The following is a 23,661-nucleotide window of genomic DNA, read 5'->3' as shown; positions in this document are numbered from 1 at the left end:
TCCCGAGTACACAACTTTTTCACAGTAAAAACTGGAGCATAGCATTTAAATCTCTAAGCCTTGACATCCCCAGGTGCAAACACACATGAGAATACCTACTTCCTAGGGTTAAACTGACATACCCAGCCAGCACACAATGAGCAATAAGCTCTCAAAATATGTTGAGGCCTTGGGCTGGGCCTCCCCCAGACCACCCCTCCATGACCCCAAGATTTCTGGTCTTTGGAGCATCCAAGAGGATGTAAACAGTGTGAAGAGAAGGGACAGAGAAGATCTCCAGCAAGTTACAGAAGCTCAGGTTGTGTCTTCACCCACTAAACCCTTTGATTCTCTTTATTTATGGGGGTGGGGGATATGGATGAAGCTTGATTTATACAATAAAAAGTCAATTTAAACCCAAATTGTTAAAACAGTTTATTTTTATGGCCACAATCTCATGCATGTGGAAGGAGTCTTCAGCATTGGTCCAGCGCTCTGGGGGATCTGCAAAATCCACCCTCAAGGCTGAAGGTCAAGACAGCCAGGAGCGGGCCTTATTTATTACAGTCCAACAGTTTCCAGGGCAGTGAAACCACAACAAGACTTGGTATAGGACTCACAGGGACTCACAGGATCAGAGAACTCACAGAGGATCAAAGAACGGATGAGCCTTCCAGCTAACTGTCCCTCTGAAACCAAATGGTGCATTTTGCAGGGCTCACTATAATCTGTTCCCACTAATTTTCAGGGATTGAGTCTAGAGGAAGAGTTAGCAGGAGATTTTGTTGCTATAGCCACTTGGATCTCTGACAAAGTGGACTTCAGCGGAACAATAAAAAGCCGATTTCTCACAATACCCACCCCCAAACAAAATGAATGGAAGTTGAAACTGTACTGATGCGGAAGGGATTAAAGACGTAACTGAACAACTTGGAAAGCGATCAGAAATAAATACAGACATAACTGAGCAACTTGCAATGCAGTGCAAATAAATATTACTAATTTATTCAAGGGCACTTATGTAATCATTTTGTAAAAGACACATCTATTTTGTTTTTCTGGTTGAATTCTTTGTCCCATGATGATGTCTGCCCACCAGCCACAGGTGAGGTGTCACAGTAATGTCACACTTGCTGGATGTACATGAAGTGGGCAACATTCAAGATGAGGCCCACTTTGCAAAACAACGTAGATGAGTACTTCACAGTCATCTTGGCCTCATGACATGACATGACACGACAAAATTAAAGGAAATTTTGGCTGGAGAGTTGGGGAACTGGGGGAACTCTCCAAATCTTCTGTGGGAACCTTGTGCCACCCATACCACTCTACTGGTTCCTGCCTTGGTTTCTTGTAAACAAAGACAGCTGGCAAAGCTGTACACACACATCTGATCTGACAGAGCAGAGTTCACTGGGGAGGTGGGAACGGTCTCCCCATGACCCATTCTAGAGCTGTGCACCGAGAGCCAAACTGAGTTAGACTTTGGGCCCATGATTAGGAGGCCCTAGCTCTTTACCTGATGTAATCAGAGACTGGATGCAAGAGTGACATGGCATGTCAATACCTTAGCTCTGTCCCACCAGGCTGGTCTTTCCGGGCATGATGGGGGCTTTGGGCTTTGGAATACCACAAGCTAGCTACAGAATTCCCCTCCCAGCATTCATGATTGACAAAGAACTAGCCCATCTCCTGGCACAATTAGAGGCTGACTGGGGCTGACTGACATAAGCACTGGGGCACCAGGTTTCCATGGAGAGAGGCCACCTCTTTCCTGGGGAGGCCAGGCTGCTCACCTCTAACAAATTATCTCTTACCTCTAACAGGTGTATGCTACTTTATTCAGCACATGCCTACTACACATGCTGCCCACCTGGGCCCTGTCTATGACCAAAGAAAGAATTTGGAGTTTCTTATAAGAGCTCAAAGGACTATGTGGCTTTTTCTTCCAAGGAGCAAATGTCTTTAATTTCATGGCTACAATCACCATCTGCAGTGATTTTGGAACCCAAGAAATAAAGTCTCTCACTGTTTCCATTGTTTCCCCATCAATTTGCCATGAAGTGATGGGACCAAAAAAGGGACTCTAAGAGTCCCTTGAACTGCCAGGAGATCAAACCAGTCCTTCCTAAAGGAAATTAGTCTTGAATACTTGTTAGAAGGACTGATGCTGAAGCTCCAATTCTTTGGCCACCTGATACAAAAAGCTGACTTATTGGAAAAGACCCTGATGCTGGGAAAGATTGAAGGCAGGAGGAGAAAGGGATGACGGAGGATGAGATGGTTGGATGGCATCAACGACTCAATGGACGTGAGTTTGAGCAAGCTCTGGGAGTTGGTGATGGACAGAGAAGCCTGGTGTGCTGCAGTCCATGGGGTCATAAAGAGTCAGACACAACTGAGTGACTGAACTGAACTGATGTGGTTTTTTGGGCTTCCCAGGTGGTGCTAGTAGTAAAGACCCTATCTGCCAATGCAGGAGATGTAAGAACTGTGGGTTCAATCCCTGGGTTGGGAAGATGCCTGGAGGAGGGCATGGCAACCCAGTCCACTATTCTTGCCTGGAAAATCCCATAGTCAGAGGAGCCTGGCGGGCTACAGTCCATAAGATTGCACAGAATCGAACACAATTGAAGTGACTTAGCATGCAGGTGTGTGGTTTGTTGCCACTTATTCCACCCACCCCAGATCCAATCTCTGCCCTTTTCCTGCCCTTTCCATCACCCAGGCTCCCTTGCCCTTTGACTTCTGGTTGGGTTTGGCCTATGGGAGACACCTACAGAGGATCACAGCAGGAGAAAGAGGCCATGGCATTTCCTCCCTCTTCCTTTCCTGCTCTGGCCTGCATTTGTGGTGGGGACTGAATCCCACCACGCCCAAAGTTCCTGTTGGGCCCCCTCTCCAGCCCTCAGCTCTTGCTGGGCTCTTAGCAGCAGCAACGGCAGCCTGCACATCCCTGGGGGCCACCAGTCCGTTTAGCCTGCCCACACTTCTGTGAGTCATCCCTTCACTGAAGTCTCTTCATTTGAATCAGCTATGACAGTGTCAATAGTTCAGTCCTGTCTGATGCTTTGTGACTCCAAGGACTGTAGCCTGCAAGGCTCCTCTGTCCCTGGAATTCTCCAGGCAAGAATACTGGAGTAGGTAGCCATTCCCTTCTCCAGGGGATCATCCCCACCCAGGGGTCAAACCTGGGTCTCCTGCACTGCAGCAAATTCTTTATCATCTGAGCCACCAGGGAAGACCCATTGAATCACCTGAGTCAGATTCTGTTTCCTGACAGGATGTGATTGAAACCGGTATCTTTCAGCAATAACATCCTGTGATTCTCACACTTCTAGCCCAAGCACACACTTTGATGAAATGACATTCAGAAGGGAGTATATTATGGTACCAGAATTATGGCTTCTAACTCAGGTGGGTTTTCTTCTGCCCTGGGAGTAAGTAACCCTACCTGGCTATCTCTTTACCTCAGGACTTTATAAAAGGATCTGTCTAATTATATGAAGGTTACTAAGCAGTTACCTTTAAAAACACACACATATATAAACATATATAAATACTGAAGTACTATTCCTGGTGACAGTTCAGGTAAAAACTTTGTGTTCACTAATGAACTGGATAAAACAGAAAGTTCCCATAGTGGACGTGCCTGAATTGCCCCTTGTCTCTTACTTGCATTGTCCACATGCTGATGACCCTTGTGTGTATGTTCTGTGTTGATCTTGTTTTAAGTCCAGGACTTGATGCATGGTCCATAAAGTGAATTACAGCAGGGACTAATCCTTCATTGCTAAATTGCTATGGAGTCTTGGCTTTGCTCTGACACACTTGGCAAGATACAGGCTGCCTACTTCTCTCATTCCCTGTTTTCCTATTGGAAGAGTAACCTTTATTTAATAAGTTTAAAATATAGTCCAAGATGCCAACTGTTGCCAATGGTTATTATTGCTACTTTAAAACTTGAGAATGAAGAGATTTTCCCCCAGAAAATTACTTTAAAATAAAATACAGGTTTCCCATATGTTGGTTTTTGACCCAGAGATTTTGCATCAATTTTCCCAACCCTTTGCCTCAAGAGGTTTGGCCATTTGGATGCATACAACCTTTCTCATCGCTAGTCTCTTTTCTCTCTGAATCTCTTCTGACGCTTTCACAAAACAACATTACAAGAAAAAGCCTGAAGAATGAACAGTGAGGAGTGTTCTTGATGTCTGGGAGGGAAGGCTGACAGGTCTACTAGGAAAGTTTTCCTTCTTCCCTGAACTATAAATTATTGAAAGCATCTCAGTTGGCACTAAAGGTAAAGAATCCACCCACCTGCCCATGCAGAAGATATAAGAGACACTGGTTTGATCCCTGGGTGGGGAAGATCCCCTGGAGAAAGGAATGGCAACCCACTCCAGTATTCTTATCTGGAGAACCCCATGGACAGAGGAGCCTGGCAGGCTACAGTCCACGGGGTGGCAAAGAGTCAGACACGACTGAGGCAACTTAGCGTGCATCATCTAGAACACCCTGCCCTTTGATTTAGGTCCCACAACAAGCAGCCTTGGCTTTGATTTGAGTCCATCTCCTTGCATGCAGTCAGCTGGGGCTGCAACTTGCTGGGTTGGATCCTGTCACATTTTTTAAACTTCTAACACCAAGAGACTTTGTTCCTACAGCAGGTATCTGGCAGTTAATAACACAAGGGAAGCATCACTCAGAGAAGGACCTTCTTCCCTAATAGCAGGCTACCCCACTGCCCAGCTTCCTATACCCTTAGTCCATAGTACCCGGAAATGGCTTCTGTGTGGTATGTCTGTGTCTGTGTGTGTTGGTGCAGTGTGTAGACCGAAAGTCCACCCTGTTCCTGCACTCCTCGCCCTTTATGCCCTTTGCTCCTTCAGAGGAGTATTCAAGCGAGTAAATCACTCTCTGATTAAAGTCCAAACTTTAAAATATTTCTCTGTCCACCTCCCACACAACCTACACAAACACACTGGGCAGAAACACAGGTGCCTTAGCACTTGTAGTGTGACAGTTTTAAACATCTCCTTGGCAGCAGCAGTTCAGGAATGCCCAGCTTCTCAATTACCCAACAATATGCAAAACACAGCAACAAAAAAGTCATTCCTAGAGTAGGCGATGCCTATGCGATGTGACAAGGAATATTCTCTACCACCCCGATAGCTCATCATTAGAGATGCTTCCTCTGACTATTTAGAGATTTTTTTTTAATTTAAGAAACATTAAAGAAAATGAGAATATACTATAAAGTAGCAACATCTTAAAATATTCTTGAGCTTTCAGGTATTTGCAGGTATTTGCTGACAATAAATCCTTGCAGATAAAGACTGTTAAGAGAAATAGGAATTCTGAGAGTGGAAATGAAAGGCTCCCCATGGTCAATTTTACCTGCTTCAGAATGTGATCTTGGCCAGTTCTGATAATTCTGGGTTTTGTCAAATTTTATAAAGCATAAACAGAACTAAAAAGACATATTTTCAAACTTCATTTTGTTTATTAAAGGAGAAATGGACAGAAGAAAATTTTGAAACATGTTCTTTCCTGTTGACACATGTTCAAAGAATGTCTGGAGGAAATACTAAATTAAAAGACAGACTGATTCAACTATTGGCATCAAATCACTTACAATGAAATATGGTTGCTATCTTGAATACAAGGGAAAAGAAAAAGAAGCTTCCCAATGTTATAATTTTGTTGATGAAGACAATGAGCCACTGAACGGCAACAAAACAATGAAAATTTTAATTTAGAGTCCATTTTATATAATTTTTATTTAATCATTGTGAGTCCCTTGGACTGCAAGGAAAATCAAACCGGTCAATGCAAAGAGCTGACTCATTGGAAAAGACCCTGATGCTGGGAAAGACTGAAGGCAAAAGGAGAAGAGGGTGGCAGAGGATGAGAAGGTTAATAGCATCACCACCTCAGTGGACATGTGTTTGAGCAAACTCCAAGAGATAGTGGAGGACAGAGGAGCCAGGTGTGCTACAGTCCATGGGGTTGCAAAGAGTCAGACAGGACTTAGCAACTGAACAATTGCAACCAGTATTTCGGACTCCATGCTTCTTCTGCATGGGGTCATGGGTTCAATCCCTGGTCCAGGAAATAAAATCCCACATGCCGCGGGGTGCAACCAAAAACAAACAAAACACAGCCCATCTATCAACTGCAGGTGTCATACCTCCTTAACCTTCTACTGTGAAACTACCCAACCCTACATCTAACTTCCTGTTTGCTTGCTCAAAGTCTACTTAAAGAATTCTGCTGCACAAAATCACAGGACCCTAGTGGGCTAGCCCACCAGCTCCAAGGGCTGAGGAGCCTGAAGGGCAACAGTCAATGGGGCCTCAAAGAGTCGGACACGACTGAGCAACTGAGGACAATGACTATAAAGACCTTTGTCAGCAAAGTGATGTCTCTGCTTTTTAAACACTGTCTAGGTTTGTCATAACTTTTTTTTTTAAAGAGCAAGTGTCTTTTAATTTCACAGCTGCAGTCACCATGCACAGTGATTTTGGAGCCCAAGAAAATAAAATCTGTCGCTTCTTCCACTTTTCCCCCTTCTATTTGCCATGAAGTGATAGGAACCAATGCCATGACCTCAGTTTTTTGAATGCTGAGTTTTAAGCCAGCTTTTCTACTCTCTTCTTTCACCCTCAACAAGAGGCTCCTTAGTTCTCCACTTTCTGTCCTTAGAGTGGTATCATCTGCATATCTGAGGTTGTTGATATTTCTCTTGGAAATCTTGATTCTAGCTTATGATTCATCCAGCCTGGTATTTCACATGTTAAATAAGTGGAGTAACAATACACAGCCTTGACATAATCTTTTCACAATTTGAACCAGTCAGTTGTTTCATGTCTGGTTCTAACTGTTGCTTCTTGACCTGCATATAGGTTTCTCAGGTAAGGTGGTCTGGTATTCCCATCTCTTGGAGAATTTTCCAGTTTGTTGTGATCCACACAGTCAAAGGCTTTACTGTAGTCAATGAAGTAGAAGCAGATGTTTTTCTGGAACTCCCTCGCTTTCTCTATGATCCAACAAATGTTGGCAATTTGATCTCTGGTTCCTGTGCTTTTCTAAACCCAGCTTGTACATCTGGAAGTTCTCGGTTCACATACTGCTGAATCCTTAAAGCTTAAAGGATTTTGAGCATAACCTTACTAGCATGTGAAATGAGCACAACTGTATGAAAGCCCCTTTGCCATGACAAGGCTATGATCCATGAAAGGCCCTAACCACTGGACTGCCAGGGAATACACAATAGGTGGGCCTTGTTAACTTGACTATCTTGTTCAGACTGGAAAGAGATCAGATATGTCCAAAAGAAAGCTAGTAGATGTGGGTAAATTGCAAAAAGGCCAGTGATCAGAAATTTTGATAAGAATAGGAAGTATGTGTTTTGGACTTTAGAGAAAAGTAGAGGTGAACTAAGGAAGTTGTTCATTCAAAGGAAAGAGGATTGACAAAGTTCAGGATTAAAAGAAAGAGCACAATCATTACATTGTTGTTAAAACCCATCCACTGACTTGTCAGCCAACAATGAGAATTTAGTTTTAGTAGATGATGCTTCTGCTGATTTATATCTTCTCAGCTTAGTGGTCTTTTTATCATTACTTGCTATAGTTTTACCACTAGTACATCAAACTTACTGACTTGCAAAAACATGAAATTTGTTTTATTTTTATTCTATAATCACCAAGATTTTTTAAAATATTATTTATATGCTAGGTTGTTAGTGAGGAAATGTAACTAAAGCATTATTTTGTTTATACTTATACTGATTTATCCATCATCAAGTTCATTTATTATTACTCTTATCTTCTTTGATGGATCTGTAAGAACTCTTCATATATTAAAGATACTGTCTTTTGGGGAAATGTTTTGTCATATGCCTTTGGATATTGCCTACGGTGGTTTTTTTCTTTACCAAAGTATTTTATAGACTCTAATGTACTGGTGATTTATTTTATGCTTTCCTCTCTCAAGTCTTATTTTTAACTAATCATTTCACTTAATGTTCATAATGATTTCATCTTTTTTCATAGAAAAATCTCTGATTCACCTGGAATTTATTTCTGACAAAGAATAGGATAGGTATTTAAGTATCAGTGGTTGTGGGGCAGGAGGGATGTGCTAGTGTGTGTGTGTGTGTGTGTGTGTGTGTGTGTGTATGTTGTTTGCTTAATCATTCACCTTTGGGAAAAGTATTTTTAACACACAACTGTGTGAGTTTCTACTTGAATTCATTGTCAGTGAAAAATTAAGGAATACAGAATCAATTGATTTATTGAGTTTCAGCTTGGCCACAGCATTTATTTTGTTAATGAATGACTCTTTTATTAATGAATCTGATCATCCCCACTAAAATACTTGCTATTTTACCTGCTTTGACTTGACTTTACGATTTGCTTAAATAACTGAATTGCTTTCAATATGATAAGAGTACTTATTTTAACAGATCTGTTTCTATTACAAATATCACAGCATCTGAAAATGTTCAAATATAAATGGAAGTGTTTCATTGTAAGGCCTCCTTTCCTCCATTGACTGCTTCCTTCTTCCCTCTACAATATTTGTTTATTTCCTTCCTTTCCTGCTTTCACATTTCTTCTGGTCTCTCTCATCGAGTTCTTTTCCTGACATCTTTCATTTGACTACATACTGGCCCATTTTCTCCCTAAAGCTTCACCAGGGTCATCCAAGTCCTCCATTCCTTTGTTCAAGACCAGTGTTCCTACAGGTCTGTTGCCAGAAGAGAGATCAGGGCTGCAAACCTTTCTTTGGCAGTCCTCCCTGTTGAAAAGATTTTCACACGTGTAAATCTTTTAGGACAAACTTTGCAGACAGTGTGAGTGATCTGCCTCAGGCCCAGTTACATCACAGGACCACCCCATATGGGACTTTCCCTCCCATAACATTTCAACTCAGTGAAAATGAACATCAAAAGCCACCCTGAAAAAGAAAAGAAAAAGAAGAGGTATCACAAAAGGGCAGCTTAAGGCCCTTAAGGCCCTGAGGAAAGATTGAGATAAGGACGGTATCTGACCAGGCAACCAGCTCCAGGTGCATTGGGAAATCCCCATTTGCCAAATTTTCAAGCTGTTTTCATGTGGTTATTCCTTATGCCAAGATCCTGTACTCACCCACTGTACTTCCTATCCACTGCCATTATTTCAGAGTTGATTTGGAGAAGAGTTAAAGGACTATTGTGTTCCTTAACTCAATGGTGACTAGGAAACATATTTAACAAAGGAAGATAATTAGTATGTAACATGTTCTGCTTAAAAGTTAAGGCAGAGAAATACAAAACAAATTTACTTCTATCCTACTTTCATCATCACCATCATTCCACTAAGGGGAGAGCATAGAGCAGTTCTCTAAAGTATTTCAAATGAAGTAGTTTAGGAAAAAGACAGGGCTCCATACGCTCCAACCCAGCTTACTGAGTTTCTCTGCATTGAGATTAACACCACAGCTCCAGGCCTGAATCAAGGGATACTTTGTTCTCTTTTGCAATTACTCTCAAGTTCATCTATTTTAAAGAATCTCGTGGGAGAAACGGCTGTAATCTGAAGTAGGATTTATCTTCTTGGGACCTTCGGATATAATGTCATCATACAGCACCCCAATAGCCCTCCCTACTGCAATTTTCAAAACTGCCATAGTTTTATCATAATTGTTAGCAGATGCAGTTATCAGACTAGCTAAATCATTACTGGACAGAAACCAAGGCCCACGGGTGATGGTCATAAAGGAAGGACCCAGTAGAATTCTGCCAAATCGTGATCTTGAATGCCTGGGGCAGGGGAAAATTGGATAGCCATGGGAGTCTTGGAAACCTTGGTGTTGGAAAACTTCTTGGAGGAGGCCAAAAGGGAAGAGATGGGAGGACTTGAAAGAGACTTGCTTTGCAGTTGTGTCTACAGAGCAGCACTCAAACTACCCAGGGGGAAGACCAGGTGTGTTTTGGAATTTTGTTTGATGATTTGTTTGGTTTTCATCTCAATTCATTGTGGACTATACAATAGAAATACGTAGAAAAAGTAAAAGTTTAAAAGGCATATAAAATGCATGCTCTAGTTTATGATTAGATTGGACAGATATTATATTGCATTTTATGAAATAAAATAAATTAGTATAGAGTCATGATAAATGGCTGTAACAACTTCTAAACCCTGACTCTCAGCTTCTGTCTTCCTCTTGCCCGGGATGGCTACTAAACAGGTCACACACCAGCACAGGTCTGAGGGCCATGCTTTGAGTGACAAAGCTTTAGAGGGAGTGGCTAATGAAGTGATAAGAACCCATTGGAGAGAACCACACGTGGCCTTTGGAGTTTCTAGACAGCTGTTCTATGTGAGTCTCTCAAAACATAGAAGGGTCAAGAGAGAAGAGGGATGGAGGAAAACAAAAACCCCAAGCTCAAAATCAGCATCCGCAAGAGCAGCTAATAACGACAGCTGAACACAGCACAGCGAAGAAGCTCAAGGCCCCTGACCCATGAACCAGTCCAGCATGAAGCACTGCCTCGCACTTGCTCAGCCCCAGCACAGCTGCTGCAAAATCCATCCAAAGCAAACATGGCTCTCCCCGTAGCAGACTCAACAGAACAAAAACCAACACCCAGAAATAAATTAGATCTCAGAGCTCATCATGTTACACAGCCCACTGTTCTCAAATCCAGGATCCTGAATGTTATAATAAATGTTACCATTGACCCACACATCAGTCTAAAGCCCAAACCAAGTAACTCTTGACTGTAAACCGACATGATTCTCAGAATTTTCCTGGTCAGCTACAAGAGTTATGAGACTGTCCTCCCAATTAAATTAAACCTCACCGTGTCTAATTGCAGTGTATACAGCTAAATCCTTTTTCCCTTTGCACAGCCAGCTTGCCTCTTAGAGCATCTAAGCCACAGAACTTCTCAAAGCCCAGCAGGCATGTGGTCAGGTTGAAAGCCACATGCAGCCTGGAGCCAGCACCTAAGGGTTTAAGAACAAACTCTGCCACCTGCTAGCTCGGTAGTTTCCATCAAGTCTTTATCAACAAAACAAGCCTAATATCAGCCACTTCCCTGGAAACTGAGTTGAAAATGCCTACCAATTTGTAAAAATGTATGTGGATGCTAGTCTGCTACACAGAAATAAGCAGCTGAGAGATGTTTTTAACCATGCCCCACTCCACCAGAAATGAAGGAATAAAGCTTTGTCTTTTGCACAGTTCATTTCTTCCTCATTGTTAAATCACTTCCACATGTCACACATGATCTTGCTTAAGTTCCCAACATCATCGTGATAGAGTGAGGAGCTGGCATCATCACGTCCACTCTACAGCTTGCAAAAGTGGCAAAAAAAATGGGGGCTCCATTGAGGCACACCAACAGTGACAAAGATGACTTGAAAAGTAACAGGAGCTTACGGCTGTTTGCTTTATTAAGTTTGTGACTTTTCTTAATCTGGCTCCTCCGTTTCTCACCCACAGGTCTATGAGACAGGAAGTCACCACTCTGCATTGGGTTTGTCCATTCTTCTTATTTACTGTACAGGAGAGCTTTACTGTTGCTGCATCCTGATAAAGTACAAACAGGATATTTCTCATATTTTGTGCTCTGGTGGTATAGTTATTAACATACAACTTATTTTAGATCAGGCAATTGATTTGATCCAGCTTATATGCTGTGTAACTTTAGGCAAATTACTTAACCTCTCTGAGCCAATTTCTTTAATTGTAAGACAGATAGAATAGTTTGTCCTGCCTTCCACACAGACATAAGATATGAAAACATATAAATGATCATGTAAAGAAAATTTTAGGAAGATTTAAGACATTTGTTAAATTCAATGTAGAACATGCAAGTATAATAGTTATTAGTATTATTCCTACTATCTTGCTAGAAAACAATTCAGTAGGAGTCTTGCAATCTGGCAAGAAAAATAGCTCTGGATTTCAATTTATTTTTGTAAAAAAAATAAAAGATAGGATGCAAATATTTTAGGAGAAAGGAAATAAGATCTGTTAATTAAAGGTTAATTTTGGTCAGTATTTTTAGAAAGTGCTTGGGGTCCTGTGTGGTACCTGATTGGTCTGTCTGTATTCATTTGATAACATCTGCCCTACTGATCAGCATCTAGCACAGACAGAATCTCATGGAAGCTTAAGGCTAACATCTTTTGTAATAAAGGAGAAAGTACTATAGAAAGGCTGGCAATGCATTTCATCTGCTCCTGGGGAGAGTGACAAAGTGCAGTCCTTGATTTTGAAAAGATATTATTATTAAGACCCTGGATAAACACATGGTCATTTTCAATTAAAAATGAGTAAAATAGAGACTCAGAATTAAAAAATATGTTGCCAATGTTCCCCTTTAATAACATTATGAAACCTCCCAAAAATGTAACTAAAATTTAACCAAATTTGGTCACATTTAGAGAAAATGGCACGTCTAGGAATAAGCTTGCTACAAAACATATGGGTTTCTCTGGATGATATTCAGGCTTTAGTTAAGACTTATTGTAAGGCAACCATGGTCTGTGCAAGGTTCCATGTCTCTCTATGTAATAAATCTATGTCCAAATGAAAAATAGTAACTAAATATGATAGGCACCATTTTCTGCCAGGAAAAATAGTAAGTATTACTTTAGAGCAATGAACATCTTTGAACTCTGTCTGTAATTTGATTGAGTTCTTATAGTTTGGACTATTTTTATTCTCTCACCATTTATAAGATGAGTACTTATACAGATACTGAAAATGGTTAACTCTGGAAATGAGTTCTTTATGGCACACATACCTTGCTTCAAAAAGTCCTACAAGCATAATTCTGAAACTCCCCAAACTGATACATACCTTTAATCTTAGGTGTGAAAAACTTTACCTCCAAAACACTTGTGGTGAGAAGGCTAAATCTGCAAAATCAAAACTCAACCTTCAGACTCTTCTTCCTTCACGGATACAGTCAGAATATTTCATCTGGGCTTCTTAAATCTAAGCCACTAACATGACTAAGTTTTCTTTTTTTCTATGTTTCCTACTAGCCGGGACTTATATGACTCCAGAGTGTAAGTATCTCCTATACCTACCACCTGTCAGCATTCAATGAGTTTCTAGTGATTGTGTTATAGCATTATAAATGAAAATAATGTTTACGTCCATGTAGATCCTGATAAACTATAATGTAGCATACAATTGTTCATCAGTAAAATTATAATCACTATTAGGTGACTGAAAGATTTTTTTTAACCTTCAAAAATGACACAATGACTGTCAAAAGAATTATGAGAAATAATCCACTTAGATCTGTTCCGTTAACTGTTGGTTTTCTGTGGCAGGTTTCAACATGGAGATTATCGGAGGGAGAGAAGTGTCCCCTCACTCCAGGCCATTTATGGCGTCCCTGCAGTATGGCGGCGACCACATCTGCGGAGGAGTACTGATCCATCCTCAGTGGGTGCTCACAGCAGCCCACTGCCACTCTCGGTGAGTATTACTCGCTGTGTTCCCTCAAGTTGCCTAGAAAACAAGCTCGCCTCTCCCGGGAGAAAATTCGATCTACCCTTGTGCATGCTAAGTCACTTCAGTCGTGTCCAACTCTTCGTGATCCCATGGACTGTAGCCCGCCAGGCTTCTCTGTCCATGGGATTCTCCAGGCAAGAATACTGGAGTGGGTTGCCATTTTCTCCTCCAGGGAATCTTCCTGACCCAGGGATCAAACCTGCGCCTCTTACGTCTCCTGCATTGGCAGGCGGTTTCTTTACCACTAGCACTACCTGATTTATCCTTAGCTTCTGTGATAACTGACCAATTGGTGGAATCGATTTTACTGTCTCACACATCCTTGATTCTGCCCGAAGTTCTACTTTTCTGGGAGATCTAGACAACCTAACAGACAAATTCAAGTCCTTCATGTAATGCCAGGGAACACAGCAACAGTTATAACTGAAAGCAGCAATGTTCCTGACCTTGTTAGGGGAAATCAGACATCCTGACTTTGCACCCTATTTTAAAAATGGGTTATAATAATTATAGTACATAACTGCTTCATGGGGTTTTGAGGATTAAAAATTATCTATTTAAATATTTTTAAATACTTAAACAGATAAGTTGCAATAGGTTGGCTTTGCTTATAGACTTTTAGACCCTTACCTTAACTCGCCTGCTTATTGCCTACCCCAGAAGCCCAGAGTTCACAGTTTAGGAATCACAGCTATAAGGGGCAACAGTTTCCCTAGGTGAAAAAAAAAAAAAGTCTAGATGATTTACACAGAAACAGAGGGGGTGACTATTTTTCTGGGATACCTAAAGTGAAAGTATTTGTAGAGACAGACTATAACCTCTCACTCTAGGATTCCCTTGCTGTTGTTCAGTTGCTAAGTCGTGTCCCACTCTTTGCAACCCCATGGAATGCAGCGTGCCAGGCTTCTCTGTGCTTTGGAATTTGCTCAAATTCATGTCCATTGAGTCAGTGATGCTGTCTAATCATCACATCCTCTGCTGCCCCTTTCTCCTCTTGCCTTCAAACTTCCCCAGCATCAGGGTCTTTCCCAATGAGTCAGATCTTCCCATCAGGTGGCCAAAGTATTGGGAGCTTCAGCTTCAGTGTCAGTCCCTCCAATGAATATTTAGGGTTCATTTCCTGTAGAATTGACTGGTTTGATCTCCTTGGAGTCCAGGGGACTGTCCAGGGTCTTCTTACTTCAGCTAAAAATATCCAAAACCCTTCCTGGGATGCTGCAAACATCACTAAGGGAAAAGCAATAGAAAACTATTTTGGTGTTTGTTGTTTTATTTGCTTGTTTTGGTTTGGGGGAGTTGTTTTTTGTTTGTATATTTCTTCTTTATCCTTCTTGCCTGAATAAGCTAAAAAATAAGAAAAGATGAACCTTCCCCTTTCCTTACAAACATGACAGCACCACACTTAAGAACCTCTTAGCCATAATCATTTGCTCTCTAGGCATCAGTTGTATATCTAAATGAAACAACTGAATTGACCTTGCTTTCATATTTTGGGGATTTTGCTTGTTTGCCACATTTTAATGAGACTGAATACAAATGAGAAATTTTGAAGCCTGCAAACTATGTGAACTTCTGTTTTATTTCTAAATAGCAAGCCACTAATTTCTGACTTAACATGGCTACTTCATTTAAGCAGGGTTCTTGCTGTCACAGAAATAACACTTGTGTCCGCATCACTTCTGTCCTTTCTAGGGCATTTGTCCCCTGGGGATCAGTTAGGCAGAGGGTGACCATAGATAAATGTTCATTCAGTTTCAAATACGCACACTTCAGATATGCTTGTGGTTACACATTCAAATGAACTATAACCTCCCCAGACACGGAGCTTGATTTATTATAAATGCTGAACAAATGCTGGATAGAAAAAAGGGAAATAAATTGGAGAAGAAGGGTTTTTTGGGTTTTGCTAAGCTAAAAGCACATTATGTGACATCCTTTGTAAGCCGTAAAGGGCTACTCAAAGGAGAAAAGTGAGAGTGTTAGTCACTCAGTCATGTCCAACTCTTTGCGACCCCATGACCTGTAGCCCACCAGGCTTCTCTGTCCATGGAATTCTCCAGGCAAGAATACTGGAGTGGATAGCCAACTACCCAAAGATAAATAGTATTATTAAGTTGAATTCTAAATTTTGTCAAATGAACTTGATTCAGTAGAAATACATTCACAAATTGAAAAATGGGGAAAAAAGAATCTTGGAATTAAAAAAAAAATTGCTAAATATTGTTTTAAATGGCTGGAGTTTAAAAGAACTCCAGAATATGTGGCTCAGATTTCCTCTACAGGACACTTGGGTGTAAAAATGTAGGCATATTGGTGCTTAGAAAAATATTAAACTTTATGAAATCCAAAATATTTATGAAATAGTTCAATGGTGGCTTCCCACAAATGTACTCCCAAGTATCCTGTGGGAATAACTTAGTAACACTAGACCCCTCTCTCAGCAAAATGGTGAAGGAGGCCAAATCTGGGGTGTTCTCTTCTCACTACCCATCCACACTAAGTTCTTCACTTAGGCCCCTTTGTTAGTTGCCATGCTGATTATAAAAGGAAACTGGCAAAAAGAAAAAATTAATGTCTTATATAATCTTATTTTCAGCATTTCAATTTATCAGAAGCAAAACTGTCACCAAGTCTTGCCTACTGTCTTCTGAGTCTCTACCAATGCCTTCTCCCAGTGAACACTCGCCCCATCATGTCACCTGCATAGTGAAAGTCACTCCGACTGTTTGCGACCCCACGGACTATAGTCCATGGAATTCTCCAGGCCAGAATACTGGAGTGGATAGCCTTTCCCTTCTCCAGGGGATCTTCCCAACCCAGAGATCGAGCCCAGGTCTCCCGCATTGTGGGTGGATTCCTTACCAGCTGAGCCACAAGGGAAGCCGTGTCACCTGCGTTAAGCATTCTACTTAATTTGCTGGTTAACAGCAAATATTATAGATAGAACCCCACCTCCACCCCTTCCATATGGCCTCATTCCATTGCAAATCTCTCAAGGCTCCCAGAGTAGAATGGTTACAAATTCAGACCTTGGGTTCAAACCAACAGGGCTTTAATCCTACTTTCACTGCATCCTGGAGCCTCCGCTTAGTATCAGTGAGACTTTCTCAAGTCTGTTGATATATCTGATCATCAGTTTCCTCATCGGCAAAATGGGGATGATCATCATACCTCCCTCACAGGGCTATGGTGAGGTTTAAATGAGGGAAAATATGTAAAATGTTTAGCACAAAACCTGACACGCTATAATAATTTAATAAATGTTGTCTAATGGTATAATGTTATATTGGACATGAATCTGAGCAAACTCCAGGAGTCAGTGGAGGACAGAGGAGCCTGGTGTGCTTCAGTCCATGAGGTCACAGAGTCAGACATGACTTAGCAACTGAACAACAACAATGCTATATTAATATCTGTGTATCTGTACGGTCCATGGTAATCACTCAGGAACAAATTTCATGATCCAGTCATGTTGATAGAATAAAACCATAATAGCCCATCTCTGACAGCCTGGTCATTCCCTTCTCTCTTATGCAAGAGACCTCAAAAAAATAGGAACCCCAGAGGAATGGGTCTAAGCAGAAACACTGCTCAGTGCCAAGGCAGACTGGCAGAGGAAGTTAAGAGGCTTGAAGGGACTTGGCATGAGGCTTATAAAGTTGCCATGCAGCCAAACAGCTCCGGATGATTCTGAAGCTGGTCTTTGGACCACCCATAGGGAAACACTGTGCTGTGCAAATGAGACGCTGGTATTGTTGCTTCTCCTCCATGGGAATTCCAACCTGAATTTAGCTAAGGAGGTGAGATTCTGGGACTCAGGTAATTCCAGGTATCCTGTGGGCAGAAAATATTGACCTTTGTAGTACAGATTACAGTTGAACTGTATCTAGAAACGGAAAATTCAAAAAACATTTGCGGTCTGCTTGGGTTGTTTTTGGTATTCACATGTCCCAGAGGAGACAAAAAGTAAACAAAACACTTCAAAGTCATTAACAAATCAAGGAAATTGGTAAAAGATGAAGGAAAACCAGACATTTTCTCTGCACCCTTTCCCTAGTCAGAATTCATCTTCCACATCCCACATTCATATCTCCCAGCCTTTCTGTGTTAGTTATTTATGTACATATCTGTCTTCTCTATTTTATCAGTAGCCCCAGGGATTTTATATTATCCTTCCCTTCCACAGTTTTGGATTTAGCAGGTACACTGAATTTGAGTCTGAATCAATCCTAGGAAATCCAATCCACATCCTTTGAGAAATTTCATCCCCATCCTGATTTTGCAACAGGCAAATTTTTCAACAAATAGAGCTGAAATTCCCAAAACAAACTCTTTTGGTAGAAACCCCAAAGTGTTAATTCCCTGCAGTCAGAGCCCTACCATACACAAACCCATTTAAGCACAGTCACGCACTGGTTCCCCAAACCTGCAACAAACTTTTCTTCTTTTTTCTGTATGTTTCTGTGCTCTTTTTAATTTTTGCTAATCTTTATTCATCTATATATATGTGTGTGTGTTTGGGCTTCCCTGGTAGCTCAGTTGATAAAGAACCTGCCTGCAATGCAGAAGACCTGGGTTCAATTCCTGAGCTGGGAAGATTCCCCTGGAGGAGCGCATGGCAACCCATGCCAGCATTCTTGCCTGGAGAGTCCGCATGGCAGGCTACAGGTCATGGGGTCGCAAAGAGTCGGACATGACTGACCAACTAAGCACAACACAGCGCAGCGTGTATGTGTGTTTATCAGATATGTGTGTGTTTATTGTAATCTGCCCTGACCTTTTCCATATGACAATGAAACAGTTACATGCAAACAAATATAATTCTTTTTTATCACCTTCCTTCTTCCAAAAAAGGCTTCGAAGTTGGGTGTTTCCTGAGAACACACATAAAAATGGGACATTTTTGTAGAATGCAAGTGGTTCCAAAGTGCGGTGAAAGTGTTAGTTGCTCCCGTTGTGTCTAACTCTTTGCAACCCCATGGAGTGTAGCCTGCCAGGCTCCTCTGTCCATGGGATTTCCCAGGCAAGAATACCGAAGTGGGTTGCCATTTCCTTCTCCAGGGGATCTTCCCCACCAAGGAATCAAATCTGCATTGGCAGGCAGATTCTTTACTGCTCAGCCACCAGGGAAACACAGAGTTGAGTCTTTTCCTTTTAGTTATTAAAACATTTAATGTTGGGAAGGTGAATAAACTTGAATTCAGTCACTTAGGATCTTCCTTCTTTCCCCCCACAGTTCGGCACTAGTTCTGAAATTCTTCTGCAGTGCTGGGGAATTGGACTGGGATGGATTTGGCCCTTGTTTTCATCCTTTCATTATTGGGTCCATGACCTCTGTCACTCCACCTAATCCTGCACAGGTTACTGTGAAGCTGGTCCTTATTCCTGTATGTATATGGCTTCTCCGCCATTTCTACTCTCCACTGGAAGATTGGGGGAATCATTCTGTGTGTCTATTCTTTTTGCTTTTTTTAGGTTTGCCAAAAGCCAGTCTTCCAAAGTGGTATTAGGAGCACACTCTCTCTCAAAGAATGAGGCCTCCAAGCAAACATTTGAGATTAAAAAATTCATACGATTCCCAAAATTTACATTAGACCCTAAATCAAATGATATTATGCTGGTGAAGGTATGTAGCATTGTGTTCCTTCAATTTCTCCAACATTCTTATACCTCACAGTTCAGTTGCATTTTGTTAGCATTCTCCCTCTGTTCAAGGTGATGTGTTGTGACATATTCTATTAAGGCTCATTGTACTCCATTTAATGCCTTGAAAGAAAAAAGTATGTACCATAAACACGCCTGGGCTATGTTTATACAAGGAAAAACAGCTCTGATGTTCACATACGTGGGAGGAGAACATCCCAACAGGCCCAAGGATCCATACTGCAAGCTTTTTCTCCCAATGCTTTTCTCATTAGCAAGTGAAAAGTACAAGTCACTTATACAACAGAGCCAAGCAAGTGACTTCAGGGACACAGAAGTGAGTTACAACTTAGTCTAGACCATACTAAGTCCAGTCCAAACTCAGTCTAGACCATACTCAAGGGTCCTATCCAGCAGGAAAGAGCCCAGCCCTCAAAGTCATGACCTATGGATGTTATTCCACAGAAAATCATCCAATGCAGAGTAAAGGCCAATTGGCTTGAGACTGGGCAAAATTCCTGCTCTATGTAAGCTTCCTCCCTGAGCATCACTGAGCTCTAAAGGGAATGATGAGCATGTTCAGAAAAGCAACAACCACAAATGCAGCTGCGGGCTACCACCAAAGTAGATTCAAGAAGAAGGACGCCCTCAGAGAACAGAGGGACCACACATACATCGCTCGGACGAATCACAAAATACTACTGGGGATAAACGATCATTTATTCTCTTTTTAATCTGTCAGCTTCACACGGCCGCAATACTCAACAGACATGTCCAACTGCTCCACCCAAGAACTAAAAATGATATCACAGCTGGAACAAAATGCCAGGTTATTGGCTGGGGAGCTACTGACCCAGAATGCCTAAGCCCCTCGGACACCCTGCGAGAAGTCACTGTCACTGTCATAAATCGAAAAACGTGCAACAGCCGAGATTATTACAACCACAACCCTATTATAACTAGAACCATGTTGTGTGCAGGAGACGCCAGAGGCCAGAAGGATTCCTGTCAGGTAAGAATCCCTCACTCAAAGAATCCCTCACTCAGACAGGCATTTCAGGACGCTGGGCTATAGTCAAGCTCTATCTGCACACTCGCAGCGAGGAGGAGAGGCGTGGTGAACACAGCATCACAGCTCCAAAAGGGTGCTCCCCCATCCTACACAGCCTTCACTGTGCTTTCTCATCTGCCACTGCAAGTAAGTGGTAGAACCTGTGAAACCACACAGTTAGCACTCATTAATGTTTGTTAATCAGGGTAATGGACTACATATGATAACTTTTACAGGCTTCCTCTGAGGGGTACTACCCTCCTTAGAAAGCCTACCAAACCTGAGGTCACAAGTGGTGACTAGAAAATAATCTCTCAATCCCAGACCCACCCCGGCTTTAAACTAATCAATATGTGCATGCATGCTCAGTCGCTTCAGTTGTGTCCTACCTACTCTTTTTGACTCTATGGACTGTAGCCCACCAGGCTCCTCTGTCCATGGGGTTATCCAGGCAAGAATACTGGAGTGGGTTACCATGCCTTCCTCCAGGGGATCTTCCTGACCCAAGGATTGAACCCATGTCTCCTGTATCTCCTGCGTTGCAGGCAAATTCTTTACTGTTGAGCCACCGGGTAAGCCCCTAAACTAATTAATAGAGAGGTCTTATAAAATTCAAATGCAAAAAGATCAAATGTATATTAAACACTCTGTGTTTCTTAAATAATGTTGACTGCTAACTAACTAAAAGAACATCAGTCATGTTTTTCAAAATCTTTGTTTCTTGAGGCATTAAAAAAAAAAAAGGACTTCCCTGGTGTCTCCGTAGGTAAAGAACCCTCCTGCAATGCAGACCAGGTTTAATCCCTGGGTAGGGAAGATCCCCAGGAGAAGGAAATGGCAACCCACTCGTTTTCTTGCCTGGGAAATCCCATGGACCAAGAATCCTGGTGGGCTATAGTCCATGGGGTCTCAAAGAGTCAGACACAACCGAATGACTAAACCGCCATGTTAAAAGGTGATGAAGGCTACCTAGCACAGATGGATTACTTTAAAAAAAAACAAATATTCACATACTATATTAAGCATTTTTTAAAGGGAGGATCTGATGATCTCAAAGATGATGTGTGACTGCAGTGCCCCAAGATTGTCACCCCCAAACCTCTATTTTCATGGCCAACCAAGTGCAATCTGCATGGCAGCAGAGACAAAAGCTGCTCTTTAGATTCAAAACCCAGCTCCTTATCTGAAAGGCCAGGCTTCCTTCTCTATTACCTTGTCACTTTCCTTGACAGAATTTTTGTTACATGTCTTGTTGTCAGAGTGAGTCTTCAAGGATCTATTCATTGGGCAAGTATTTGCTAAGTGTTGGGTATGTGCAGAGTCCCATGTTCAATCCAATGACAATGGAAAAAAAAAAATAATAGAGAAGGTAGAGTGCCCGCCACCAAGACATTTCTCTAATACATTGCTCTTTTCTGTCAGCCTCAATAGCAACTTGATTTCAAACCCAAGAGCACCAAAATGAAATTCATAATTTAAAAAATTTCTTCTATTTCAGTGGATTATTTCAAACTTCCTTGTCTACCCATTTCTTAATGAATAAAGCTCAACAGTCCCAGTGACTGCTAAAAGACACATATATATACATAGTCTTTGAGACAGTGACATGGACAAAGAGGCAGACAGACAAATGGACAGAACCATGGTTCTGGATGGAGAGAGAGACACAGAGAACCTATACTGCTCAGAGGCTGTATCAGGCACTCTGCAGGACACAAAGAAACCAATGACCCAGATAATAATCATTTGATGGTTATTAACAGTTGATGGTCCAAAAGTTCAACATCTCCTTGCCAAATATCTGCCCGTTTTCTTCTTTCCAGGGTGACTCAGGGGGCCCCTTGATCTGCAAAGGTGCCTTTCATGCCTTAGTTTCTGGAGGTCGTAGATGTGGTGATGCCAAGAAACCAGGAATCTACATCCTATTAACCCGGAAATACCAAGCTTGGATCAAAAGCAACGTGGCCCCATCTCGTGCAGACTAAGACTACAGATGATTTTATTGGCTCTATCAGTTGCTTGTTTTCATTTTTGTTTCATAATGTGTTCCACAGGCTAACTTACCTGCACAGGTACTTGAATGTAGTTAAAGTGGAGCACAGTTAGGGTCCACTCCTGACCTGTTAGGACTGATTTTGTTGAGGAATACAAGTTCTTTTTCACATGTACCACTGATGTGTTTCTACTATGCTGCTTTTATTCTGAATAAAATTTAGAAGAGTGTCTATTCGTCTTATATGGAAATAAGATACAGGGAATGATATGTCCCCCAACTCAATCTACACCCCCACAAAGGGCAAAAAGATGATTAAAAAAGACAGTTGTAGCATCACTTTCAACCACGTTTATGTTATTTCTGCTGTATCATTCTTAAAGCTGTATTTTTAAAATTATTGGTGTTGTTCAGTTGCTAAGTCATGTCTGAAGAAACACTAAATTCAAGCATCCCAGCTCAAGTGAAGAAAAAATCATCAAGGTTTATACAACATTTAGATAGTGCTTATTATTTTTATGTCACATTTTCTTCCAAACAGGATTTAAAGCAACATATAAAAATACCTGCAATAAAAAAAAATGTGAAATTAAAAACAATTTTCCCTCAAAAAAATAGAAATACCATGTGATCCATCAATTTCACTTTCAAATATTTGTCTGAAGAAAATTAAAACACTACCTCAAAAAGATATATGCACCCCATGCTCATTGCAATGATCGCTGGTGATGCAGAGGTAAAAAAAATGCCTGCCAGTGCAGGAGACTCAGATCAGGAAGACCCCCTGGAGAAGGAAATGGCAACCCATTCTAGTATTCTTGCCTGGAGAATGCTATAGATTGGAGGATTACAGCCTATGTGGTTGCAAAGAGTCGGACACAACTTAGCAAGTTAACAACAACATGTTCATTGCAGAACTATTTACAATAGCCAAGATATGGAAATGACTTAAATGGCTAATGATGGATGATAAATAAAGAAATTGTGGTATATACACACACATACATACAAACACACACAATGGAATATTATTCAACCATAAAAAGTAATGAAATCTTGCCATTTTCAAAAACATAGATGGACCTTGAGGGCATTATGCTAAATGAAATGTCAGACAGAGAAATACAAATACTAAATGACCTCTCTTATATGTGGAATCTTAAAAGATCACAGATACAGAGAATAGATTGGTAGTTGCCAGAGGTGGAGGGTGAGGAGTAAGAGAAATGGGTGAAGAGGGTCAAAAGGTAAATAAATGTAATTAACTAGCTAATTAATTAAAATAAATAGTAATTTGGTGAAGGAATTGAGACAAGGAGGAAATGAGAGTAAGAAAGAGAAGATGAACATAGGAATGTTGTTAATACTCAAAGTACCACAATTTCCTCCCTACACTTTTGCTAGAAGGAGCCATATTTGGCCCTATGAGACAATGCAAAGAGATCAACACAATCAGTTATATGAA

At 41.2% G+C, this 23,661-nt stretch overlaps 1 protein-coding gene across 1 annotated transcript; it reads left to right on the top strand.

Moving 5' to 3' along the window:
- The first annotated feature begins 12,929 nt into the window (after nucleotides 1–12,929).
- Nucleotides 12,930–22,426, top strand: GZMK (granzyme K). The gene is made up of 5 exons (XM_043488896.1): nucleotides 12,930–13,055; nucleotides 13,326–13,473; nucleotides 18,985–19,135; nucleotides 19,895–20,164; nucleotides 22,027–22,426. The coding sequence occupies exons 1-5, from the start codon at nucleotides 12,995–12,997 to the stop codon at nucleotides 22,186–22,188; spliced, it is 792 nt and encodes a 263-aa protein (XP_043344831.1). The 5' UTR covers nucleotides 12,930–12,994; the 3' UTR covers nucleotides 22,189–22,426.
- Nucleotides 22,427–23,661: the final 1,235 nt, after the last annotated feature.

The sequence above is a fragment of the Cervus canadensis genome, chromosome 16 (genome assembly GCF_019320065.1).
Source record: "Cervus canadensis isolate Bull #8, Minnesota chromosome 16, ASM1932006v1, whole genome shotgun sequence".
In the NCBI taxonomy this organism is placed as follows: domain Eukaryota; kingdom Metazoa; phylum Chordata; class Mammalia; order Artiodactyla; family Cervidae; genus Cervus; species Cervus canadensis.
The sequence above is the reverse complement of the archived record's forward strand: the minus strand, read 5'-3'. Positions and strand labels throughout refer to the sequence as shown.